We start from the raw sequence: 24,980 nt of genomic DNA, 5'->3' as shown, positions 1-24,980 counted from the left end.
TGATAGTTCAGTCCTTGGGCTGGGAAGATCGCCTGGAGAGGAGCATGGCAACCCACTCCAGTATTCCTGCCTGGAGAATCCCATGGACAGAGGAGCCTGCTGGGCTGCAGTCCATAGGGTCGCAGAGAGTCGGACACGACTGAAGCGACTGAATATACACATCCATATCTATCTACCTATCTATCTGTATAGGAAATTGGCTCACAACTGTCAGATCTGACCTTCAGAAATCAGTAAGGCAAGTCCACAGGCTAGAAATTCTGGCAAGAGTTGATGTTACAGTCCTGAGTCTAAATCCCACAGGACAGCAGGCTAGAAATTCAGGCAGGGTTTCTGGCTCCTGTTTTGAGGCAAGATTGCTTCTTTTTCAGGCAACCTCTGTCTTTCCTCTTAAGACTTTCAACTGATCCTGTGAGGCCCAGGCACAGAGTGGAGGGCTATGTGCTTTTATGGGAAGTCTCCCAATCTAAATGTGAATCACGTCGGTACACACCTTCACAGAAACATCTAGAATAAGGTTTGGCCAAACGATTTAGCCCAGTGAAGTGAAGTGAAGTCGCTCAGTCGTGTCGGACTCTTTGCGACCCCGTGGATTGTAGCCTACCAGGCTTCTCCGTCCATGGGATTCTCCAGGCAAGAATACTGGAGTGGGTTACCATTTCCTTCTCCAGGGGATCTTCCCGACCCAGGGATCGAACCCGGGTCTGCCGCATTGGAGGCAGACGCTTTAACCTCTGAGCCACCAGGGAAACCCCGTAGCCTTGTATAACTACCCAACTTACTTGATAAAGGTGGATTAAAGTGACCAGGGATATACAGCTAGAAAAAGAGACTCAGATGGAATGTGATAAAATCTAGAAGTATTTGCAGTCATCTCCAGTACAGATGGAGAAGGAAATGGCAACACACTCCAGTATTCTTGCCTGGAGAATCCCATGGACGGAGGAGCTTGGTGGGCTACAGTCCACAGGTCGCAAAGAGTCGGACATGACTGAGTGACTTCACTTTCACTTTCCAGTACAGATGGGCCACCCCGTGGCTCAGCAGTAAAGAATCTGCCTGCAATTCAGGAGCCTCAGGAGACATGCGTTCCATCCCTGGGTCGGGAAGAGCCCCTGGAGGAGCACAGGGCAACCCATAGAGCATTCTTGGCTAGAGAATCCCATGGACAGAGGAGCCTGGTGGGATACAGTCCATGGGGTCGCAAGTCAGACATAACTGAGGCGACTTAGCATGTATGCACAGATGGCGTTGTAGTACTGGGTGGCGTTTAGGGACATGAGCTTCAGACAAAACTGAAAATAGCAGAGGAAAGGTTCTGCTGGGACTCACAGCTGTGTAGTGGGAGCCGAGATTGGGCCCCACCCTTCCTGCCACTGTGAACGCCGGGAAGGCTGTTCCTTTTGTGGGACGACTTGAGGGGTGTAGTTCCTTCTTCTCCGTTCAGTTCAGTCACTCAGTTGTGTCTGACTCTTTGTGACCCCATGAACTTCAGCATGCCAGGCAGCACGCCTGACCATCACCAACTCCCAGCTTGCTCAAACTCATGTTCATTGAGTCTGTGATGCCATCCAACCACCTCATCCTCTGTCGTCCCCTTCTCCTCCCGCCCTCAATCTTTCCCAGCATCAGGATCTTTTCCAATGAGTCAACTCTTCGCAGCAGGTGGCCAGAGTATTGGAGATTCAGCTTCAACATCAGTCCTTCCAATGAACACCCAGGGCTGATCTCCTTTAGGATGGACTAGTTGGATCTCCTTGCAGTCCAAGGGACTCTCAAGAGTCTTCTCCAAAACCACAGTTCAAAAGCATCAATTCTTCAGCACTCAGCTTTCTTCACAGTCCAACTCTCACATCCCTACATGACCACTGGAAAAACCATAGCTTTGACTAGATGGACACTTGCTGGCAAAGTAATGGCTCTGCTTTTGAATATGCTGTCTACGTTGGTCATAACTTTTCTTCTCAGGAGCAAGCATCTTTTAATTTCATGGCTGCAATCACCATCTGCAGTGATTTTGGAGCCCCCCAAAATAAAGTCTCTCACTGTTTCCATTGCTTCCCCATCTATTTGCCATGAAGTGATGGGACCAGAGGCCATGATCTTAGTTTTCTGAAAGTTGAGCTTTAAGCCAACTTTTTCACTCTTCTCTTTCACTTTCATCAAGAGGCTCTTTAGTTTTTCTTCACTTTCTGCCATAAGGGTGGCGTCATCTGCATATCTGAGGTTATTGATATTTCTCCCGGCAATCTTGATTCCAGCTTGTGCTTCATCCAGCCCAGTGTTTCTCATGATGTACTTTGCATATAAGTTAAATAAGTAGAGTGACAATATACAGCCTTGACGTACTCCTTTTCCTATTTGGAACCAGTCTGTTGTTCCATGTCCAGTTCTAACTGTTGCTTCTTGACCTGGATACAGATTTCTCAGGAGGCAGGTCAGGTGATCTGGTATTCTCATCTCTTGAAAAATGTTCCACAATTTGTTGTGATCCACATAGTCAAAGGCTTTGGCATAGTCAATAAAGCAAAAGTAGATGTTTTTCTTGAACTCTCTTGCTTTTTCGATGATCCAACAGATGTTGGCAATTTGATCTCTGGTTCCTTCCTCTCAGAGGAACTAAAATTTCTCCTTTTTATTCAGGGGCAGAGGTTTTACATTTTTTAAATTATTTATTTACTTATTTGACCTTGCCGGGTCTTAGTTGCGACGTGCAGGATCTAATTTAGTTGCAGCAGGAGGACTCTGAGTTGTGGCTTCTGGGATCTAGTTCCCCATCTGGGGATTGAACCTAGGCTTCCACCAGGAACGTCCCTGAGATTGTATATTATTTAGAGGATTTGTACAGAAACATGGGAAACTTACGCTTTACAATCTGAAATAATTGAGTGAAAATGAGCCAGAAAACAGGATGTGGTCAAGAAGTTTGCTTATTAGCAACCTCCCTAAGATACAGAGGAAAAGACTGAAGAATAAGGCATCAAATGAAGTAAAAGCAGTTTGTTCTCCTAGAGTCTTTCCCATGGACCTTGGCAGCCCTGGATCAAGCTCACCCCTCTGAGAATGGGACTCAGTACATCCTTAGAAGGAAGACAGATGGTGAGACTCCAACATTTCAAATACGGATTCCATCACAAATCTCCTGTTTGTCTTCTTTCATGATTCATTCCCAACCAGAGCTCAGGTCACACTTACAAACCGCCTATGCGTAAAACACAGCTTAAGATACTCCCACTTTATTATATATATAAAAAATGTATTTGGCTGTGCCAGGTCTTCACACGTGATCTTCATTGCAGATTGTGGGTTCTAGTTCTTCGACCACGGATTGAACCCAGGGCCCCTGCATTGAGGGCGGGGAGTCTTAGCCACCGGACCATCAGGGAAGTCCCTGGAATACTTAGACTTTGAAGGCTTGGTTTGACATATAACTGACTCGCTTTCTGTACAGAAGACACTAACATAACAAAGTAAAGCAACTAATACTCCAATAAAAAAAATTTAATAAAATAGAATAAAAGCTTAGCTTGTTTTGACAAAAATTAATTAGTATAATTTGAAGCTAGACAAGATTATGTATTAACAAACTAAAATGCTTTTTATGTGGAGAAGAAAAGAGAACTAATTATATGCAAAGTTCATATATGTAAGATTTTGTCTACTCCTCAGGATGGTAAATGTACCATATTGCTCTGGAACTCTTGCTTTGCTACTATTTGGTATTAATAGCTAATGATATTGCTTTACATTGCACTGCTGGTGGAAAACACTGAAGAGATACTCATGATTTTCATGAGACCCTGGAGATCCATTTCTATAATGAGGACAAGATGCCTTGAATCTGTGAAATGTTATACCAAGCATTTGCTGAACCTGAAGTGTGTAGCAAGTGGTGACAGAATAACTAATGTTATCAGTGACCTGTATCAGTTGTGCAAATGCCAGGAGAATAATTTCAAGGTGATTTCTCAGGTATTTGTAATAGATCATAAATCAAAAATGGCTGCTGACTAATAACATCAGACATTCCAAAAGAGTTTCTAGAGTATTCTTTGGACTGTAAATGTAAAAGTTGTTCTCAAAAATATAAATATATCTACTTTAGGTAATCCAGAAAAGAATGGATAAATATAATTTGAATCTCCACGATTATACCTTACTCTTTAAGTGCTCTCCAAGGGAAATTCTAAACTAAGTAAGAAATCAATTCTAAAATGTAGAAATGGGTTCTCTCCTAGTAGTGTAGCGGTTAGAATGCTGAGGTTCTGCTGCAGGGAGCTCGGGTTTGGTCCCTGATCAGGGAACTAAGATCTCACAAGCTGCATGGTGCGACCAAAAAAAAAAAAAATGTAGAAAAGGGGTAAGGAATGATGAATTACCCTTTTTTTACTGGACGCTTGCAGTGGTGATATATATCAACTGAGATAGGTGTTGAGTCTGCCTCAAGGCCACAGGTTCAAGGCCCCGTACCAAGGCCACAGAAGCAGAGACCAGAGCCAAGGTCACCTCCAGAACTGACCGAGCCCCTTTGTAACCATTGCCAAAGGCCCTCCCCCAATCATCTCTAGCAGGCTTCCTGACCCCAAATTAGGCAAAAATACCCACCCATAGTAGTCACCCTGTGGTGCCCAAACTAATCACCTAATACCAACCTTCCAGCAGGAATTTTCTTTGTCTTGAGGCTATAATTGGCCACTAACCCATGAAAAGCGTTAGCTCTCATTGGTCTGACAGGAGGTCAGCCTACTGGATTTGCAGCGCCTTCCTTAATTCTGTACTTTGTCCTTAATAAACTCACTGCTTTCTGCAGGACTCTGAAAATTCTTTTCCAACTCAGCTTCAGACTGCCTCAACAATAGGGATGGCTGAAGGGAGAACACTTTGGGGAAGTGGGGTAAGGAGAGACTATTAGGAGCTGAGTTTGAACGTGTTCCGTTCAAACTACTAGATTTCTCAGTAAAGTGTTGAGCAGGTTATTGGATATATGGATCTACAGCAAAGATGGAGGCATAGAATTGGAGACACAAGTTTGGGAATCATCAACATACAATCAAACTTGCCATTGCTAGGCTGTAAAATGCTATTCAAATATAAAGTATAGTTACTAGTAGTTACTCATGAACAACACAGCAACAGTCATTGGCCCACTAACCCCTTTGTTTGGAACACCAAAGTTACTTTTTGAAGAATGAAATAATGTCATTTACAGCAATTGATAGATCTAGAGGTTATCATACTAAGTGAAGTAAGTCAGACAGAAAAAGATAAATATCATATGACATTGCTTATATGTGGAATCTAAAAAATGATACAAACGAACTTATTCACAAAACAGAAATAGACTCACAGACTTAGAAAACAAACTTATGGTTACCAAAGGGGAAAGGGTGGCGGGGGCGGGGGGTATAAATTAGGAATTGTGGATTAACAAGGGCTTCCCAAGTGGTGCTTTGGTAAAGAATCCGGCTGCCAAAGTAGGAGACACAAGAGACGCAGGTTCCATCCCTGGGTTGGGAAGATCCCCTGAAGGAGGAAATAGCAATCCACTCCAGTATTTTTGCCTGGAAAATTCCATGGACAGAGGAGCCTGGTGGGTACAGCCCAAGAGATCACCAGAGTCAGATGTGACTGAGTACTAACTCCACTACCCTGGGGGTTAACAGATACAAAATGTAAAACAGACAAACAACAAGGTACAGCCCAGGGAACCGCATTCACTATCTTGCAATAATCTACAATGGAAAAGAATCTGAAAGAGAATCTAGCTATCTACCTATCTCTGAATCAGTTTGGTGTATACCAGAAACTAATAGAACATTGTAAATTAACCATACTTCAATTTTTTAAAAAGATATTTTATGAAAAAAAATTTTTTAAACAGAATACAATTTTTGGAAAATAGGACATATATACAAGTACTAAATTTTTCTTGGTTTATTTCTCATTATTTTATTGTCAATTTTAAATACTAAGAAGTTCGGAGGTTCTCAACTGATTTTAGGCTTACAAAGTATTATCAATTGGAAGCTCTGAGAAGGCCATGTAATGACATCTTCTTCAAGAGTGCTTATCTTCCTAGGAAATGAAGAGCTTAAAATGTGAAATATAGTCTCAAAAGAACCTCGAGGCTGCTAGGTCATCCACGGTCTTGATAGGAATCATGTAACGAAGGATATGCTGCTAATCTTTGATAAGGAACATGCAGGTAGTTTAAAAATATACATACTTTTCAACACTCCATCCTGTAAGGAAAATTGAAAGAAACATCAATTAAGGTTTAAGCATTGAAAAATTGATTATTGAGGATGACACAGTTTATGGAAAGTAGAAGGATGAGGGTTTATAGAAGGGAACTCCCCAGATAATAACATTAAACCACTGCCAATCCTGATGCTATGCTGGGTTCAGAACACATATTTTGCCATTTTGCTATTACATATCTACATGTCAGCCCATCAGATTACAAATAGGAATATTTAAGAATACAACATTGCTCTGCAATATTTGAAGTATCAACACTTGAAAGTAAATTGTTGAATTTCTAGCTCTGGAAAGGATGGAGTGGCTCGTATTGAACTAACTCTCCTTCAGGTGGCGGTTATACACTCTGGACAAATATAAACCTTAACTATTTGAAGGCCCTGGAAAAAACACCAAGGTCAAATAGAAATTGCGGAGGGGGTGGGGTGGGGTGGGGATTGGAGCCCCGAGGGAAGAGAACCAGGATGACTGGCATCCAGGGCTACACAGGGCATGTCCGGTGTCTCCTCAGGGTGCGTCCCAGTCTACACCAGCAGGGCAGCTAGAACCGGAGCAGAAGACCGCAGGGCATCTGGCTTGCCGCAGAATGGAGGCTAGAGATGCCGGCGCAGCTGGAAACTGAGCTGGGAACTACAAAGCAGCCACAGAGAGGAAGTCCCCCGAATCTGGGTACAAATTCACTTTAAAACTCTTGGCTGACCCCTGATCTGTGCTTGTTTAGACAAGACTCCAAGGAAACTGTTAAAGCAACAGCTGGAAAAAAACTGCAGAAACAGAGCAACCGTGTTGTAGGCTGGGGGGCTAGGGAGACTGAACATAGGGCTAGTCTCACCAAGTTGGAAGGGACCCCAAATACTGTAGGCCTTCCATCAGAACTCTCGAAGGGCCATAGGGCATAAAGGTTATATCCTAGATCCAAAGACTAATGGCAAAACTACAACAAATTCATCTTTATTTATTTTGGCGGGGGGCGGCGCCATACTGTGTGGCATGTGGGATCTTGCTTCCCCGATCAGGGATCAAAGCCTTGCCCCCTAGAATGGGAGCCCAGAGTCTTAACCATTGGATCACTAGGGCAGTCCTTTATTTTGTTTTATTTATTTTTCTGTTTATTTGCAAACCCATCTTTAAAAGTGAATTTTTAAAAGTGAATTAAAAAAAAATTAAGGGAATTCCCTGGCTAAGACTCAGTGCTTTCATTGCCAGGGCTTGTGCTCAATCCCTGATTGGGCAGCTAAGATCCTGCAAGCCATGGGAAATACGCCCAAAACAATTAACTAAATAAGTAAATAAAAACATCTAAATAAATACCTCTAAAGTATCCATCTGTATGAAGCCAATTAAAACTTATACTTACCAATCAAAGACTTGTGTTGTGTTTTTATTTTTTTATTGAGGATGTCGGTCTTTATTTTTATTTTTTAAATTTCTTTATTTTTTAATAGGAGGATAATTGCTTTATAATATTGTGCTGGTTTCTGCCATACATCAACATGAATCAGCCATAGGTATACATATGACCCCTCCCTCTTGACACTCCTTCCCACCTCCCACCCCGTCCTACCCCACTGGGTTGTCACAGAGCACTGGGTTTGAGCTCCCTGTGTCATACAGCAAGTTCCCACTGGCTATCTGCTTTACATATGCTGATATGTATGTTTCAATGCCACTTTCTCAATTCATCCTACCTTCTCCTTCCCTCTTTGTGTCCACAAGTCTTTTCTCTGTGTCTGCATCTCCTCTGCTGCCCTGCAAATAGCTTCATCAGTACCATCTTTCTAGTTTATGTATATATATGCATTAATATATGATATTTGTTTTTTTCTTTCTGATTTACTTCATTCTACATGATAGGCTCTAGGTTCATCCACCTCATTAGAACTGACTCAAAGGTGTTCCTTTTTATGGCTGGGTAAAATATTCCATTGTATATATGTGTGGTGTTGTTAAAACATGAAGTTTACAGTTACTTCTCATGCTTTAAAAAGCTGCATTGATTTCCTGAGTTTTTAAACTTTAACCTCCTCCCAAGTATCCCACAGCAATCCAGATCAAAAAGTATGCATTTTAATAAATGAAAAAAGGTGGGAATGAAAATTGGGATTTCAATAGTCACTTGTCTTTACAATGTCCCTCTAGTATTAAAAAATTTTTTTCAGAGCTTTTGAACTTCCTTTTGGGCATAAATTTGATGATATATCATATTACCGTAGAATCATCTAAGTCAGTGCATAAAGCATAAACAAAGTTGCTGAACCTAGAAACATATTGATAAAGATCAGCTCCACAAATTCCTTTGACAGAAGCAAACACACTTGAGGTGATATAATTTATGACTTCCTGTGAAGCAAGACAGATTCTAGACTTATCTGTGAAAGTTATGAAGTGAACTGAATAGTCTGTGTAAACACAGTGCAGTGAAGTAGCTGCTCCTTGACAGACAGGCCAGGTCTCAGGTTCCCAACCCTGCCCTGTGGCCCTTCAAGACGATCAAAATCATCCATAGGGATTCTTCCTGGCTAAAGTTCCCATTGAGTGTTTCGGCTTCAATGTCTTTTGATCTCTTCCATGTGAGCCCTCCCTGGCTTCTGCCTGAAACTTCTGGGACCACCCTGGGGCTGGTGCAAAGGGTCCTAGTGCTAGGATGACACCACCCGTCTAAGTCACATGGTCCTGTCAATTTGAACTCCTAAATATCCCTTGTTCTATCTCCATCATTACTGCTGTAGTTGGATCCGCCACTTCTTCCTGATCAGTTGCCATAGCCTCCTTTTTATTCTTTTGCCTCTAGACTCACTGCTGAAATCTACCTTACCCACTGCTGCTTTTGTGATCTTTCTGAAATGCAAAAGTGAACATGTCACTCCTCTGTAGAAAGTTCTTCATAGTTCTCTTGTTACTGCCTGGTAAGGTTCATAGCTGGGCTATAAGACCTCCATGATCTAACTTAACACTTCTTATTAATACTTTCCCCATCTTTTTCACTTTAAGCTGTGAGAGAACCATGACTGTCTGTCCTGCTACTCTGTCATTATTCCAGAGCCTTGACACATAATGGATAATTGCTAGCAGGTATATCACTACCTCATGTCTCATGCTTCTAATTTATGGCCTTTTTGCTAGCTAATTGAGCTTCTTCTTGGTAGAAACACAAGTGTGCCCTTCTCTCACAACTCGAGGCTAGTTACTATCACTCATTTATTTATTCACCATTAACCCATTTATCTTGTGATTTACCACAGTATTTTTTGGGCTGCAAAATCACTGTTGATGGTGATTGAAGCCATGAAATTAAAAGACGCTTACTCCTTGGAAGGAAAGTTATGACCAACCTAGGTAGCATACTCAAAAGCAGAGACATTACTTTGCCATCAAAGGTCCGTCTAGTCAAGGCTGTGGTTTTTCCAGTGGTAATGTACGGATGTGAGAGTTGGACTGTGAAGAAAACTGAGAGCTGCTTATTTAACTTACATGCACAGTACATCGTGAAAAATGCTGGGCTGGATGAAGCACAAGCTGGAATCAAGATTGCTGGGAGAAATATCAATAACCTCAGATATGCAGATGACACCACCCTTATGGCAGAAAGTGAAGAGGAACTAAAAAGCCTCTTGGTGAAAGTGAAAGAGGAGAGTGAAAAAGTTGGCTTAAAGCTCAACATTCAGAAAACTAAGATCATGGCAGCCGGTCCCATCACTTCATGGCAAATAGATGGGAAAACAGTGGAAACAGTGGCAGATTTGAACTGTGGTGTTGGACAAGACTCTTGAGAGTCCCTTAGACTGCAAGGAGATCCAACCAGTCCATTCTAATGGAGATCAGTCCTGGGTGTTCTTTGGAAGGAATGATGCTAAAGCTGAAACTCCAGTACTTTGGCCACCTCATGCGAAGAGTTGACTCATTGGAAAAGACCCTGATGCTGGGAGGGATTGCGGGCAGGAGGAGAAGGGGACGACCGAGGATGAGATGGCTGGATGGCATCACTGACTCGATGGGCATGAGTCTGAGTGAACTCCGGGAGTTGGTGATGGACAGGGAGGCCTGGCCTGCTGCAGTTCATGGGGTCACAAAGAGTCGGACACGACTGAGCGACTGAACTGAACTGAACTGAACACCGTGACTGGTCCTAAATTCTTTGAATGAATGAGTGGAAATGAATTCAGAAGTGTGGCCCAGGAGTTAACATGTATCTGAGAAGTTGACCAATAGAAAGAATTGCAATCCAGTGCAGTTTTCCCCAAGCAGTACAAAATACAAGGATTACGAGGCGAACAGTTGGCTTCTTCTTGCTCTTCACAAGCCTGGGAACCAGATTCAATGAATCAGGACTCTATAGAACGAGTGCGAACAAAGGGCAAACAACCCAACTTCTTATAAATAAGTGCAAAGGTAATCAGGACTGCCCCAAGCCCCAAATGAAATAGCGGAAGAGCAGGAACTCCGGCGGCTTCCAGGTGTTCCCGGAGGCCCCGCCCCTCGGAGGGGCTTATCGCTTAGCCCCGCCCTGTGGGCGGGGTGTAAGCGGGCGGGCGGCGCGGGGGCAGATGCAAGCCCGCCGTTTCCTAGGAGATGAAACACACAGGACTGCAGAGCTTCACAAGGGAGCGAACGAGGTAAGCGGCCGGCGCGGGCAGGTAATCCCGAGCGGGCAGAGGGGCGGCCACCGTCCGTCCGACCCGGGCCTGTCCTGCGAGGCGGCCCGGCATGTCCCCTGGGCGCCCTGTCCTACCGGGGCGGACCTCTGCTGAGAGAAGGGGCCTGGACACCGGTAGGGGTCGGGGACTAGGGGGAGGAGGATTCGGGGAGGGGCGGGGCTGGCCGGAGGGGAAGAGCTACCTGCTCCCAGAGCGGTGGGTTTGCTCCGAAGCGCCCCTGGCCATTTTCCTGCGCCCCTAGAGACGGGGTTCAGTCCTGGGTTGGAGGATGACAGTGAGCATCCTTCAGCCTCGGAGACCCTCACCCCCGAACCTCTATCCTAGAGTCTCCCATCGTACCCCCTCACCCCGGACCTCCGCCTCTCCCTTTAGTGCCTGGGCTGGAGGGGACACTACTTTGAGGAGTGCGGGGGCAGGATCGGGTCTCGAGCAGGCAGCGGAATTGAGTTCAGAACTGTTACAAAAATGAAAAAGGAGGAAAGAGAAACTGGGTCCAAATTCAGTGCATCCCAAACGGCTCCCAGGTAAAAGCGGAATCCCGGCGCTGGGTGGACCAGCGCCCCCCCCCCCCCCGGGTCCCCTACGCCGAGCCCACAGCTGCGGTCGGCGGGACAGGCGGGTCCCCCAGGACCACCCGTAGCCGCAGGCCGGCGGGACTGCGCCCACGGAGTCTTAAGGGCCTTGGTTTGCTGGGGGTAGGGGAAATATCAGAGATCAGAGCGTCAGGGAACGAAAACTGCTTCCTGACTTGCAGATAAGACGGGCACTTAGTTTAAGGACAGGGTTGGAGTCGGGGGAGGGGAGGCAATAACACTGACTTTTTATAAGGTTTTCCTAATCTCAACTTTAAACGGAAAGAAATGTATGTAATTGTATTTAATCTTTAAATGATTAGGCAATTGTTCTAATTGTAACGGAATTCTCACAGAGTCAAAGGTATCAGAGTTATTTTAATCAGAAAAACAATCTCCCTAGAGTCGAAATAGTAATAGAGGCAAAAGTTACTTTCCAGCCTTTCGGCCTGTCTTTACCGTCCCCATCCCCCCAACCTCCATCTCCGCTGAGTGACCGGAAAAGGAGACACCCTTCGCTCCGCCCAAGGAAGCCACCTTCTGCCTGGGCAAGGCAGAAGCTGGCTTTGGGCAAAGGTGTTTGATCTATTTGTTGGGGAGGGGTTTTATTTATTAATTTTTTGGGGGGTGGTTTTGCTTCGTTTTAAAATAGTTTGTGAATATTAGCACAGAGCACCATGCTTTCATTTTTAAAACACAAAATCTTTGTTTTCCCATTGCAAAAGCTCCCCTTTTAATTCTGTAAACATATGACTTGGTTGGTTTGAAAACTTTTTTCTGTTTTGCTTTTTAAGCAACTTAATGATTTTTATGGCATTACTTTAAAAACAAACAAACGTTAATTCCAGCCTTAGAGTAATAACATTACAGCAGATTGTACCAAAGCAAGTCGAAGACGTGCAGAGGTTATCTGCTCAGTGATTGGGCAGACACAGATTTTACCCTCCATTTGCCCTCTCTCTTAATCGTCTTTAATCCTTTCTAAATCCCTTATTAGCTGGTAGAAGCTGTTGAGAATAAAGCTCAAGTTTACAGTAATTGTGCAGTTAGCTAAAAATAAGACATCTAGAATGGGAGAGAAATGGTAAGAGTATTTATCTAATGTAAGTCTGTAATTGAGCCTCTCAATAAATTTTCCCCCCTTAAACCAGAATATAAGGTGTGTATAACTCATAAGAAAGTACTGTAGCTTGATTGTAGAAAATTCCAAGTTCCTAACAATTCTGTTAAATTAATTGAGGATCATAGTTAAATTACATTTACTTGTGTTATGCCTTGTTGCATCCATGTTGAAATATATACATGGAAATATTCATGTGCAAAAGAAATCTTTTTAATACATGCCTATTTTGCAGAATTAGCTTCCAGGGGTCCACAGAGAAGACCTGATGTTGGGAAAGGTTGAGGACAGGAGAAGAAGAGGGCAACAGAAGATGAGATGGTTGGATAGCATCACCAACTCAAAGGACATGAATTTGAGCAAACTCCAGGAGATAGCGAAGGACAGGGAAGCCTGGCGTGCTGCAGTCCATGGGTTTGCAAAGAGTCGGACAAGACTTAGTGACGGAACAACACAAAAACGGAGAAAAATACACGTAGTTTGCAGAGAAATATCATTGACTGTGAACTGGGGACCTATAGGCAGTCTGTCTTTTAAATTACATATACTGCTTTTTGACTAGTAAATCAGTTTAGGACCTTCCTATGCTACACTGATAAGAACAGTTGTTTACGGGCTATCAATGAGTAGATGCTGTGCTATGCTAAGTCCCTTCAGTCATGTCTGACTCTTTGCCACCCGATGGACTGTAGCCCGCCAGGCTCTCTGGCCATGGGATTCTCCAGGCGAGAATACTGGAGTGGGTTGCTGTGCCCTCCTCCAGGGGATCTTCCTGACCCAGGGATCGAACCTGCATCTCTTGAGTCTCCTACGTTGGCAGGCAGGTTCTCTCCCACTAGCGCCATCTGGAAAGCCCCTCAGTGAGTAGGTACATGGGAATAATTTTAAAAACCCTTTATACATCTATGCCTGTCTACACTGGGCCATTATCCTTGTTTTCAGGGGGTAAGGAGATAGCTGGAATGGTCAGCTTCTCACCCTGGACAGCTGTTTATTTTGTAATTAAAATGACTCAAAAGAGACCTTTCTGATGCTTTGTTTGGGAGCATAGTATGTAAACTTGTATAAACTCCAATTGCCTTGGAACCACACATCAGACTTTTAAAAATCTGTGTCATACCCATAATCTTCACCCCCTCAAACAAAAGAAGCCGAGAAACGGCTGTGTACCTCTTTTATTTTTCCCTGAATATAAGTATCCTATGCTATAGCACTTGAAACAAACTGTGTTTCCAGTGTTTTTTCTTTTTCTTTTTTGGAAGACTTGGAGTGAGGTTTCTATTACAGCCACTCCAAAACAAAAACAAAAACAAGAACAAACAACTGGGCTTCCAAGCTGGAGCAGGAAGGCATCAGTGGTCTGTTGTGCTGTAATAGTATTGGTGGTGTTATGGTTGATGCTCTTTACAATGTAAGAGAAAGAGGCAGTTCATTCCGCTTTTGCAGGTGGTTGAGCCACTGCAAGGGGAAATTTCCACGTTCCTGGCACCCCTTACCTCTGAAATTCTCTCCCAATCTGGGCAGCTCCCTCTTCACTCCTTTCTCTTTTGTCCTTTTCTAGAGGTGCCTATCGGAGAAGGCAATGGCACCCCACTCCAGTACTCTTGCCTGGAAAATCCCATGGGCGGAGGAGCCTGGTGGGCTGCAGTCCATGAGATCTCTAAGAGTCGGACTTCACTTTCACTTTTCACTTTAATGCATTGGAGAAGGAAATGGCACCCCACTCCAGTGTTCTTGCCTGGAGAATCCCAGGGACGGGGGAGCCTAGTGGGGGGCCTTCTATGGGGTCACGCAGAGTCGGACACAACTGAAGCAACTTAGCAGCAGCAGCAGCAGCAGCAGAGGTGCCTATAATCACCGTCTACCTCTTAGACCCTCAATGTTTGTCCTCACTTAGGTGTTACCCTGAAAATAATCTGTTGCATAGGCAGATTTGCAAAGAAAAGATGCTGCTATTTATCCCATTAAAATTTAATTCAGTAACTTGGGGGTGGGGTAAAAATAATAACTTTCTTAATGAACTCCATTTAGACTCCCTTCTCCCCAACTCACTCACTCTCCCTTCACTGTTTCTGGCCTAATTTTTCAGTGTCCTTCCAGGTTATTGGCATGAGCCAGATCTAGCCCCACGGCGTAGTCGGGGTAGGGAGACCTCTGTGTGCTTTTCAGGTTGTTAATAGCATCTTGCCATGTTAGGATGAGGAGTTAGGAATCTTTAGGGGGTGGTGGGGGTGGGCAGCCTTCATTGTGGGGTAGATTCTACATGGTTTGGGAGTGAAGAGGGGTGGTTCTTTTAGCTGTATCAGTGATTGTAATAGCTAGCAAGGATGGATTGTTTAGAAGTTGGGGACGCACTGAAACACCAAATAGCTTCAGGCTAATGCAACTATTAGACTAACTCCATCACTGATTCTCTTGATTGATCCTAGGTCATTTAATCCCTCTGCGTTTTTATTGTACATTGTTACTGCTATGATGAACACTGTGGCCTTTTGGACAAATATATTCTCTATATTGTTACTTAACCAGAAAAAATTGGTAAACCTCTGAAGAGCCCATTTCCTTAAAAGACCTTAAATAGAGAAGCTAGAAAAGAAAGTCAAGCAAACATTAAGTGAATTCCCTGGTGGTTCAGTGGTTAGGACTTGGCACTTTCGCTGCCAAGGCCCTGGGTTCCCTCCCTGGTCAGGGAACTAAGATCCTGCAAACCGTGTGGTGCAGCCAAAAAAAAAAAAAGAATGTCAAGCAGTTTAACATCTGATAATAAACTGAAAAATACTGATTTAATAAAATTCTAAATGATCAGAAGGAATACATTTTATAGCCCATGTTTTGTTTAATCATAGCACCAAACAAACCCCTTCTGCATCTAAGAATACAGCCTTGTGGCAGGATGATAATAAAATTTTTAAAGCAGCATAAGAATGATAAACAGGTATTACCAAACAAACCCCCAAAGAGCTTTCAAAATTATCTTTCCTTACCTAGATAATGGAAAAATTAAGGAAACCAAATACACATTTTAGTCAGGAACTGTGCAGGGGGATGTTGCCTTTCTCTATATTAATGCCCTTATGTTTAGAACCTGTGTCTATGTATAATGTAAAGATCACTTGCAAAAGAACTTCATTTTCAGGCAAATGGGAAAGCATTTGCTGGCATTTGTTGAAACCATTTACTAAGACATAACTGAGCCAGATGAAGGAACCACTAAACAGAAATGGAATTTACTGTTGAGATCTCTTTGTCAAGATCCTGGCCACAGAGTTAGTGTGGCCTAAACTACTCACGCGCCTTTGAAGGGGTTGCTATCTGTAATGAGGTAAAATAAATGACAAATGAAAGCACACTCGCTGTTACTTAAAAGCCCCACGGGATCTTCCAGAGTTTCCTGTGGACAAATGTGTCCCATACAAAGGGAACTGCCTTGCTTAGTGCACTTCTCTGCTGTGCTTCCGCAGAAAAGCCTGTTTTTGACAATTACAATATATTCTTGTTGCTCCTACAGTTCTGCATCTAATAGGGAAGGAATGTCTGTGATTTTATTTTGTGGAAGTAGTGCTACAGTGAAAGAAAAATAATCGTTGATTGAAGCATCAGATTATAAAAGGCCTTTTAATCTTATTTTTTTTGGCCGAACCACATGACTTGCTGGATCTCAGTTCCCCAACCATGGATAGAACTCGGACTCTCGACAGCAAAAGCACAGTGATAACCACTGGACCTCCAGGGAGTTCCCTATAAAAGGCATTTTAAAACACACTAGGTCCTTTCACAGTGCCAAACGTTGTTACCTTCTGCGGCTAAGCATATAGCCTTGTAGCGGGAGGATAGATTTTTGAAAGCAACATAAGAATGATAAACAGGTGTGAAATGAGAAATTATTCCTTGAAAGCTGAACTGAAACAGAAGAGTGGGAGGAAATTACTGCGCCCAGTTGTAATGAAGGAGGTACTACGGTTTTATGTGCTTTTTTTTTTTTTTAATTGTAATAATAAAATCAGAACCTATCAAAACCTGTACCCTTCTGATATATACACATCCACAACCCGTTTTCTGTAGTTTTGAAATCCACAAAGCTCTGAAAGATGAATTTTCAGAAATTAATTTGTGCAAATTCATTTGCAATAAAATATGACCCGAATGATGTGAGGCCACTTATGGTCTTCATTTCTTTTACTTAGTGAACTTCTCTTACATTCTCCTGCAGGCACATTAAGATGCTCTTTGGGAGATGTTATGTACCCTCCTACTTCTCTGTGGTTGGTGGTTTAGTCGCTAAGTCAAGTCTGACTCTTTCGGCCCCACAGACTGTAGCCTGCCAGGCTCCTCTGTGCATGGAATTTTCCAGGCAAGAATACTGGAGTGGGTTGCCATTTCCTTCTCCAGGGGATCTTCCTGACGCAGGGATCGAACCTGTGTCTCCTGTGTTTCTTTACCCCTGAGCCAGCAGGGAAACCCTCTATTTCTTTTCTAAAATATGCAAATACCTGGATTCCAAACAGATCTGGCCCAGGAATTTCACATAAGGGGTTGTGGTCCCAATTAAACATGATACAAAAATTGATTCTAAGAATGGATATAGTGGAGAATCTGATTTTCCACAGTCTGATGTGGACTCACATAGATTCTGTTGCTGCTGTGTCGTTCAGTTGTGTCTGACTCTTTTCGACCCTATGAACTGTAGCCCACCAGGCTCCTCTGTCTATGGGGATTCTCCAGGCAAGAATACTAGAGCGGGTTGCCATGCCCTCCTCCAGGGGATCTTCCCAACCCAGGGATTGAACCCAGGTCTCCCGCATTGCAGCGGATTCTTTACCAGCTGAGCCACCCAGGAAGCCCATAGATTCTATTATAGTCAGTTTTTTAAAAAAAAAAAAAAAAAGGGAACCACAAACATCATTAAGTCACTGTTTATTGGGTTCAGTTTCATTACATGGTACCATGAATTAATAAATGAAGCATTCTGCAGTGATTTTCACCAGTCTATCAAACGTGAACGTCATTCCAAATGGCACAAGTGATTTACTGGCATGTGCTTAACAATTAGTGTTTATCTTACAGGTTTCCTAGGTTACCAGTAAATTTTTGGAAGCGATTCTTTAATGAATATTCCTTTTATTCTTGTTGTTTTTTTTACAGGGTGTTCTTAAGAATGGAAGCACCATTTCCTTGCCAGATTCCTTACTGCTGTATCTTATGAACCTACAGAATCTTGGGGAAGAAGCTGTATTTAATGATGACAAAACCTGTCACCAGTGTAGCAACAACGGTCTAAGGGCAGAAACGAATAAAAATAAAAGACGTGTTTATATTTATATACAACAAAGACATCATTTTCCGTGGACAGCCTGTGCCACATCATTCTTCTGAGATGAACCGGTACACGACCATGAGACAGCTGGGGGACGGCACGTACGGGAGCGTGCTCATGGGCAAGAGCAACGAGTCTGGGGAGCTGGTGGCCATCAAAAGGTACTGCGGGCGACCCTGCCACGTTCACCTGTCTTTCTGTTCCTCTCCTTTGCTTGCTTGAGAATGTATACAAGCGCAGAGAGAAGTCTGGTCCAGACCCCACGCTTGTTAGGCCATTGTGGAATGCCATTCTGGAGACAGCACTGCAAAAAAGGAGTTCTGCTGGTCCCCACATATATGAGTTTAATTTTCTGGTTTGTCCAGCAAAAAATATAAGGGCTCTGCTTTTTGGAAAAAATTTCTTTATTTTTAATTGGAGGGTAATTGCTTTACAAGGTTGTGTTGGTTTCTGCCATACATCAGCATGACGGCCATAAATATGTATGTGGTCCCTCTGTCTTGCGCCTCCCTCCTACCCCTGATGCCATCCCACCCTCTAGGTTGTCCCAGGGCACCAGGTTGAGCTCCCTGTGTTGCACACAGCTTCCCATTAGTTATCTATTTAGGGCTCTGCTTCTTATGCATGATAAATCTGAACTGATACTGAAAGTAATGCTTAGAATTCTCTTTTAGCACTTAAAGTGGAGTACAGAGTAGAGCTTATTATCTCTTTAAAACAACAAGCCTCAAAATCAGATGGTATTCATAATATCAAACTGAGTTCTGAATGGCATATGGTATTTCCCCGAGCTTATTGATGAAATAGAGGAATTATTAACTTAATTATTTCTTTAATCTACTGTATTTGATATCTATCATATGTTAAAAAAAATTACCCCAAAGCTTAGTGATTTAAGACAAGAACAAACATTTGTTAACTCATGGTTTCTGTGGGTCAGGAATTTAGGAGCAGCTCAGCAGTGGTTCCGGCTCCAGGTCTCTCTGCAGTGATGGTAGAGGTCAGCCAAGGTCACAGTCGTCCGCAGGCTGGACCAGAGCCTGAGTATGCACTTGCAAGCTGGTTCGCTGTGTCAGTTTGCTGGGGCTGCTCTCGCCAAGTACCCCCGACTGAGTGGTTTAAGCAACGTATTTATTTCCCCACAGTCTGGAGGCTGAAGTGTGAGAGCAAGCTGTTGGCAGGGTTGATTTCCCCTGAGATCCCTCTCCTTAGCTTGCAGACAGTTCTCTTCTTCCCGTGTGTTCACTGGGTCTTCTGTCTGTGTATATCTGGGTCCTAATCTCCTCCTCCTATAAGGACACCAGTAATATCGGATTAGGACCCACCCCAAAGGCCTCATTAACCTTAATTACCTCTGTAAGGTCTGTCTCCAAATGCAGTCATTCTCCAAGGTACCGGGAGGTTAGGACCTAAAGATACGGATTTGGGGGGACACAGTGTGGCTCAGACTGGACTTCTGTATGTGCCAGTTTAAGCACAGGCTGGTTAGCTTAAACGGTAAGGATTTATTGAGACAGTTGGGAGGTTACAAGTCTAAAGTCAAGGTGTCAGCAGGGTTGTTCTGAGGGCTGGGAGGAAGGGATCTCTCCTAGGCCTTTTGCCTTGGCTTATCGATGGCATTTTCTATGTACCTCCCACATCAGCTTCCCTTGATGCATATTTCTTTGTCCAGATTTCTTTTTTTTAATATAAAGACATTTTCTCTATATATGGGGTTCTACAGATCGTCACTTGAGTGTTCTCATGACATGGCTTCCACCGCAACAAGTCTTGGAAACTGATTACCATTTCAACCAAAGAATGATCATCCAAAATTTAAGTGTTTTAACAAATGTTTATCAAATGTTAAAAACTTTACAATATCATGATCTAAAATATTATATACATAAGGAAATCCTTTTATAAAGTATTGTCGAATAGCCATTAGTATCAAGTAAGTAAATGTATAATGAATGGGCTTCCCAGGTGGCACTAGTGGTAAAGAAACCTCCTGCCAGTGCAGGAGACTTAAGAGATGTGGGTTTGATCCCTGGGTTGGGAAGATTCCCCTGGATGAGGGCACTGCGACCCACCCCAGTATTCTTGCCTGGAGAACCCCATGGACAGAGGAGCCTCATGGGCTACAGTCCATGGAGTCACAAAGGGTTGGATACGACTAAAGTGACTTAGCATGGTTACATAACTGAAACAAAAAACGGGAATAAAAAGAAATTTCCCTGACCTGAAAGGTGAAATATTACAGGTACTTCCTGTAAATTTGGTTTTAAGACCAGTATGCCTGTTGTATCCCCTACTGATCAAGATTGTACTGGAGACCCTAACTGGTGCAATAAGAGAAAAAAGTAACAAACGGAGTGTAATTCCATGGATGGAGGAGCATGGTAGGCTGCAGTCCATGGGATCACCGAGAGTCGGACGTGACTGAGTGACTTCACTTTCACTTTTCACTTTCATGCATTGGAAAAGGAAATGGCAACCCACTCCAGTGTTCTTGCCTGGAGAATCCCAGGTATGGCGGAGCCTGGTGGGCTGCCACCTATGGGGTCGCACAGGGTCAGACACGACTGAAGCGACTTAGCAGCAGCAGCAAGTATTAGCCAAAATGAGATGAAATCATTCTTAGTTATAGGTTAAGTGATTATGTAAATTCACACAAATACTTCATTACACACAAATAAATTTATGTGTAAAAATATCTTTAAAAGGACTGGAAAGATTTACAATAAAATCCATGAATGCTTGGCTTCTTAGGGAGAGAGGGATAAGAAAATGAGAATGAGGATTGGGTCTCATGGTATCATCTTAGAAGAATTCCCACAAAAAATGAGATCTCAAGAATGAGAAAAAGCTATCAAGAGGAGAGGGAAGCATAGCCAAGCTTTAAGAATAGCATGTATATAAAGGCCTAGAAGCAGGAGAGATTTTCCTTTGGGAAATTTTACTATAGCTCACTGGTAAAAAACCTTGTTGTATCTGCTATTTCAGGGAAAAAAAGCAAAAAAAAAAAAAAAAAAAAGCTATAACATGGTCTTTCTGGGGGCTGGAGATAAGACCCTCTCACCTCATTAAATTAACAAATATTTATTAAGTCCTGTGTCCTTTAAAGACCTGAGAGGCAGTTCTATTCCAGAGGGTCTCCTGTTTGTGGGATGGTTGCTCAGGAGCCCCACCTGTGGGTTTCAAAACCCATCAAGCCACCGTTTAGTGAATGAATATCTATTGAGACTTAAACTGTGTCTCAAAAACTGATCAGGCAGGCTCTGTTGTCCTCAGAGAGCTTGCTGCTGTACTTGAGGAGAGGGGACAAGGTCTAAACGTAATAATTTAACTATACGGTATGTAAGAAGGTGGTCAGTGTTATGGGAGAAAAAGCGGAACAGGAAAGGTGAACTCAGAGCCCTGAGAGCCAGCTTCTCGCGTTCAAGGAATAAGGATCAGCCTGAGGTGAAAGTTCTCTCCATTCTTCTAACCAGCCAAGCTCTTTCTAGCTGTCTTTCTCTGGCTGGCACCTTCTGTCTTTCGGGTCTCATCTGAAACACTGCCTCATCACAAAGGCCTGAGGCCTGGCCAGTTTATCTTATGATCCTCAAAACTGATCTGTATGTCTATTTTAACTAAAGTTGATTTCCTGTGAGATGCGAAGCACCAGTAACCATCCCCGATTTCATCATCCAGGCACGTAGCAGGTGTTGGATGAATAAATAAATGGAAGAGAAGCTGGCAGGGAATCTAAAAAGAATTCTAACAAATTGGTTTAACTTCTTACAATTAAATTAATTTCTTTAAATTGGTCTAAGAAATTGGGATAATTGTTTTGTGAAGAAACTTCTATATTTGTTGCATGTAGACACCTGTATCACTTTAAGGTAGTATTGATAACAAGTAGTAACTGTTGAGGAGAAGGTCAATGTTAGTAAATGTGGATTGCCGCTAGTACAGATTTTTCAGAATAAACGTTTGTACTAAATTTTGAAATAGAACTTGACTGTGTTAACTGGCCTCTAAAGGTTGGATTAAAAATTCTATAATTATTTTTTAAGAATCATAGAGATTATATGTACAGTTTTGGATAGATCTGATCACTTGATGAAAATATTTTTATACTATATTTGAATTGATTTGTATTTTATTTCAAATTGAGCACTGTGCTGAACTTTCTTCATTTCAGCAAGACATTTATGGCTATAGTACTGAAAAGTATCTTTTGGTAAGTCAGTAAGCCCTCAATTTTTAGCACCTGAGTACATATAAGTGAAATTCTGATTCACTAAGAGTATTTTAGGAATAATAGCAGTGATGCCCTTCTTATCTCATTGTAGCCAACCACAGATACTGGTGGGGCTTCTCTGGTTGGCTCAGATGGTAAAGCATCTGCCTGCAATGGGGGAAACCCAGGTTCGATCCCTGGGTTGGGAAGATCCCCTGGAGAAGGAAATGGCAACCCACTCCAATACCCTTGCCTGGAAAATCCCATGGATGGAGGAGCCTGGTAGGCTACAGTTCATGGGGTCGCAATGAGTTGGACACGGCTGAGCGGCTTCACTTTCACTTTCACAGATACTGGTAAAAACAGGAACATCTAGTATTTACTGAGTCCTGACCTAAGCCTTTTACAATAAGCTTCTCTTACTCAGCGGTTTCTACTCTATAGCTAAGGAATTTGCGGCAGGGAGGGTCATTAGGTAATTTGTCCAAGAAGTGACATAGTCATGAGCCTTCATGAAGTGGCCTTGAGACGCACAGAATGGAGATGACCTGCTTTTAAGGAGGAGGGAAGACAGACACACAGCTTGCCTGAGGCAAACTAATAATAGAGTGAGAGAGCCAGCAGTCTAATCTGTGTCTTCACACCCTCGGTCCCCAGGCACTAAACTTTTCTTTTTTAATTTCAGAATGAAGAGAAAGTTCTATTCTTGGGATGAATGTATGAACTTGAGAGAAGTTAAGGTAAAACCCCAGAGATGAAAAGAACCTGAGAAGACCTCAGTTCTACCTCACACGTCTCTCATTTCCGAGGATGGTAGCTAAGGAGACTGTTTCGTTCTCTGTGGGAAGCAGACCAAAGATAATTCTATTCCTTATGTTTTTCTTTATCTTCCTAAACTAATTTCTCATCAGAATGTCAGTGGAGAACAGAAAATAACTGTACCCTCACATTTGAAAGTACACTCACTTTTTTAGTGCCAGTGATCTCCGTTTATTATTTATTTTTTCTAAACTTTTTATTTTGTAGTAGGGTATAGCCAATTAACAAACAATGTTGTGATGGTTTCAGGTGGACAGCAAAGGGACTCAGCCATATAAATACATGTATATGTATGTATATTCTCCCCCAAACCTCCCCTCCCATCCAGGCTGCCAAATAACATTAAGCAGAGTTCCCTGTGACATACTGGAGGTCCCTGCTGGTTATCCATTTTAAATATAGCTGTAAAAGTACACTCTCACTTTTAAAAGAGCATTTTAATTTGTACTATCAAAGGAAAGACAATTTTTTAAATTACCACATACCATTTCTTTCTATTTTATGTGTACAATGTGGATACATTTTTGGAGACTTTTGCATGGAATTGCACATGGTTACGTCAGAGGAAAGTTTCAACCTATTTAATGACCAAGAAAAAAAAAAGTTGACAGACTGAAATGCTTGATAGCTATTGTTGACCTGGTTTATTTCTGCACTTATATTCATTCCTTAAACAATCACTGCTTACTTTAAGATTTTACTTCTTTATTTTTGGCTGTGCTGGGTCTTTGTTGCTGTTCGGGCTTGCTCTGGCTGTAGCGAGCGAGGACTCCTCACTAGTTGCGGGTGCAGGGGCTTCTCATTGCGGTGGCTTCTCTCGCTGCAGAGCACAGGCTCCAGGGTGCTCTGGCTTTGGTCGTTGCAGCTCCCAGGCTCCAGAGCGCAGGCTCCGTAGTCCTGCTGCACAGGCTTAGCTGCTCCTTGGCACGTGGGCTCTTCCCAGACCAGGGATCAAACCTACGTCTCCTGGTTCCCAGACAGATTCTTTACCCCTGAGCCACCAGGGAAGCCCTTTCTGCTTACTCTAAATAGGTGTTCTAAGATGTTTTTAAGATGTGTAAAATATTATAGGTAAAACATAATTCAGTGATGAATGTAGAAGAAATGAAAAATTACGTAATTATCATACCTAGCATTGATGAGCTTTTGCCAGATTTGGTACCTTTGCCTTAAGAATTTTTCATATTTACTTGCTCCGTTGCAGTCTCTGAAGAAACTTAATCATGCCAATGTGATCAAACTGAAAGAAGTTATCAGAGAAAATGACCATCTTTATTTTATATTTGAATATATGAAAGAAAACCTCTATCAATTAATGAAAGACAGGTATGTCTTTATGAAAATTGAGTTTTCCCTTACTGTCTCCTCCATCAGTCCCTCAGGAACCCTTCAATATATCACACTTTGCAATATATAGGTCCAAGGGGTAGCTTTAAATTAGCTGTTATCTTTATGAAAGGATTATGTCTAATTGGAGAAGAACCATCATTTTTCTGTTGTAATCTCTTAGAAGTCAAGATAAATATTTCATATAAACACACTCTCTACAGTTTTTGAAACAAAGTCTATAGTTTAACACTCAGTAATAAAGCTGGCCTTGGGCAAAACTGAGAAAAGCATCTACTTTCCTCTCCCATGCATCTTGTGAAGTTTCATTAAGGAATGGAGGAAAGAATGAAATTGCTTTTAAGAAAGGACCTAATAAGCTGGTTCATTAGAATGCTTAAGAGAATGACAACAACGTGTTACCAACACCAGGAAAATTCTCCTTTTAAACATACGGACAGAATCTCTAAACAAGGGCAGTCTTCAGTCATGTGCCATGAGCGTGGAAAGAGTAACATTTTCGTGGTAGCTACTGATCACATCTGGAGATTAATGTCCATTTTGCCTGTCTTTAAAGCCAGAGGCATTCAGCAAAAGATCCTAAAATATGCTATGAATTTCCCAGTGGATTGATGCTGACTTCTCTCTCTGTGTTTCTTACACACACACACACACACACACACACACACACACACACACACACACA

The 24,980-nt window shown here is 42.7% G+C and overlaps 1 protein-coding gene across 5 annotated transcripts in view; it reads left to right on the top strand.

The window, feature by feature from the left end:
• The first annotated feature begins 10,804 nt into the window (after positions 1–10,804).
• MAK (male germ cell associated kinase) overlaps positions 10,805–24,980 on the top strand; it is a 48,883-nt gene continuing 34,707 nt past the window's right edge. For all 5 annotated transcript variants that reach the window (XR_005722666.1, XM_040249250.1, XM_040249248.1 and 2 more), the window contains exons 1-4: positions 10,805–10,874; positions 17,751–18,083; positions 22,815–22,869; positions 24,153–24,274. Coding sequence is in view for 4 of the 5 variants with exons in the window: in XM_040249250.1 (XP_040105184.1) it covers positions 17,983–18,083; positions 22,815–22,869; positions 24,153–24,274 (278 nt within the window). In the remaining variant the exon portion in view is untranslated. The remainder of the gene's footprint in view (positions 10,875–17,750; positions 18,084–22,814; positions 22,870–24,152; positions 24,275–24,980) is intronic.

The sequence above is a fragment of the Oryx dammah genome, unplaced genomic scaffold (assembly GCF_014754425.2).
Source record: "Oryx dammah isolate SB20612 unplaced genomic scaffold, SCBI_Odam_1.1 HiC_scaffold_11, whole genome shotgun sequence".
Taxonomy (NCBI): Eukaryota; Metazoa; Chordata; class Mammalia; order Artiodactyla; family Bovidae; genus Oryx; species Oryx dammah.
This window is presented reverse-complemented; position numbering and strand designations above follow the sequence as displayed.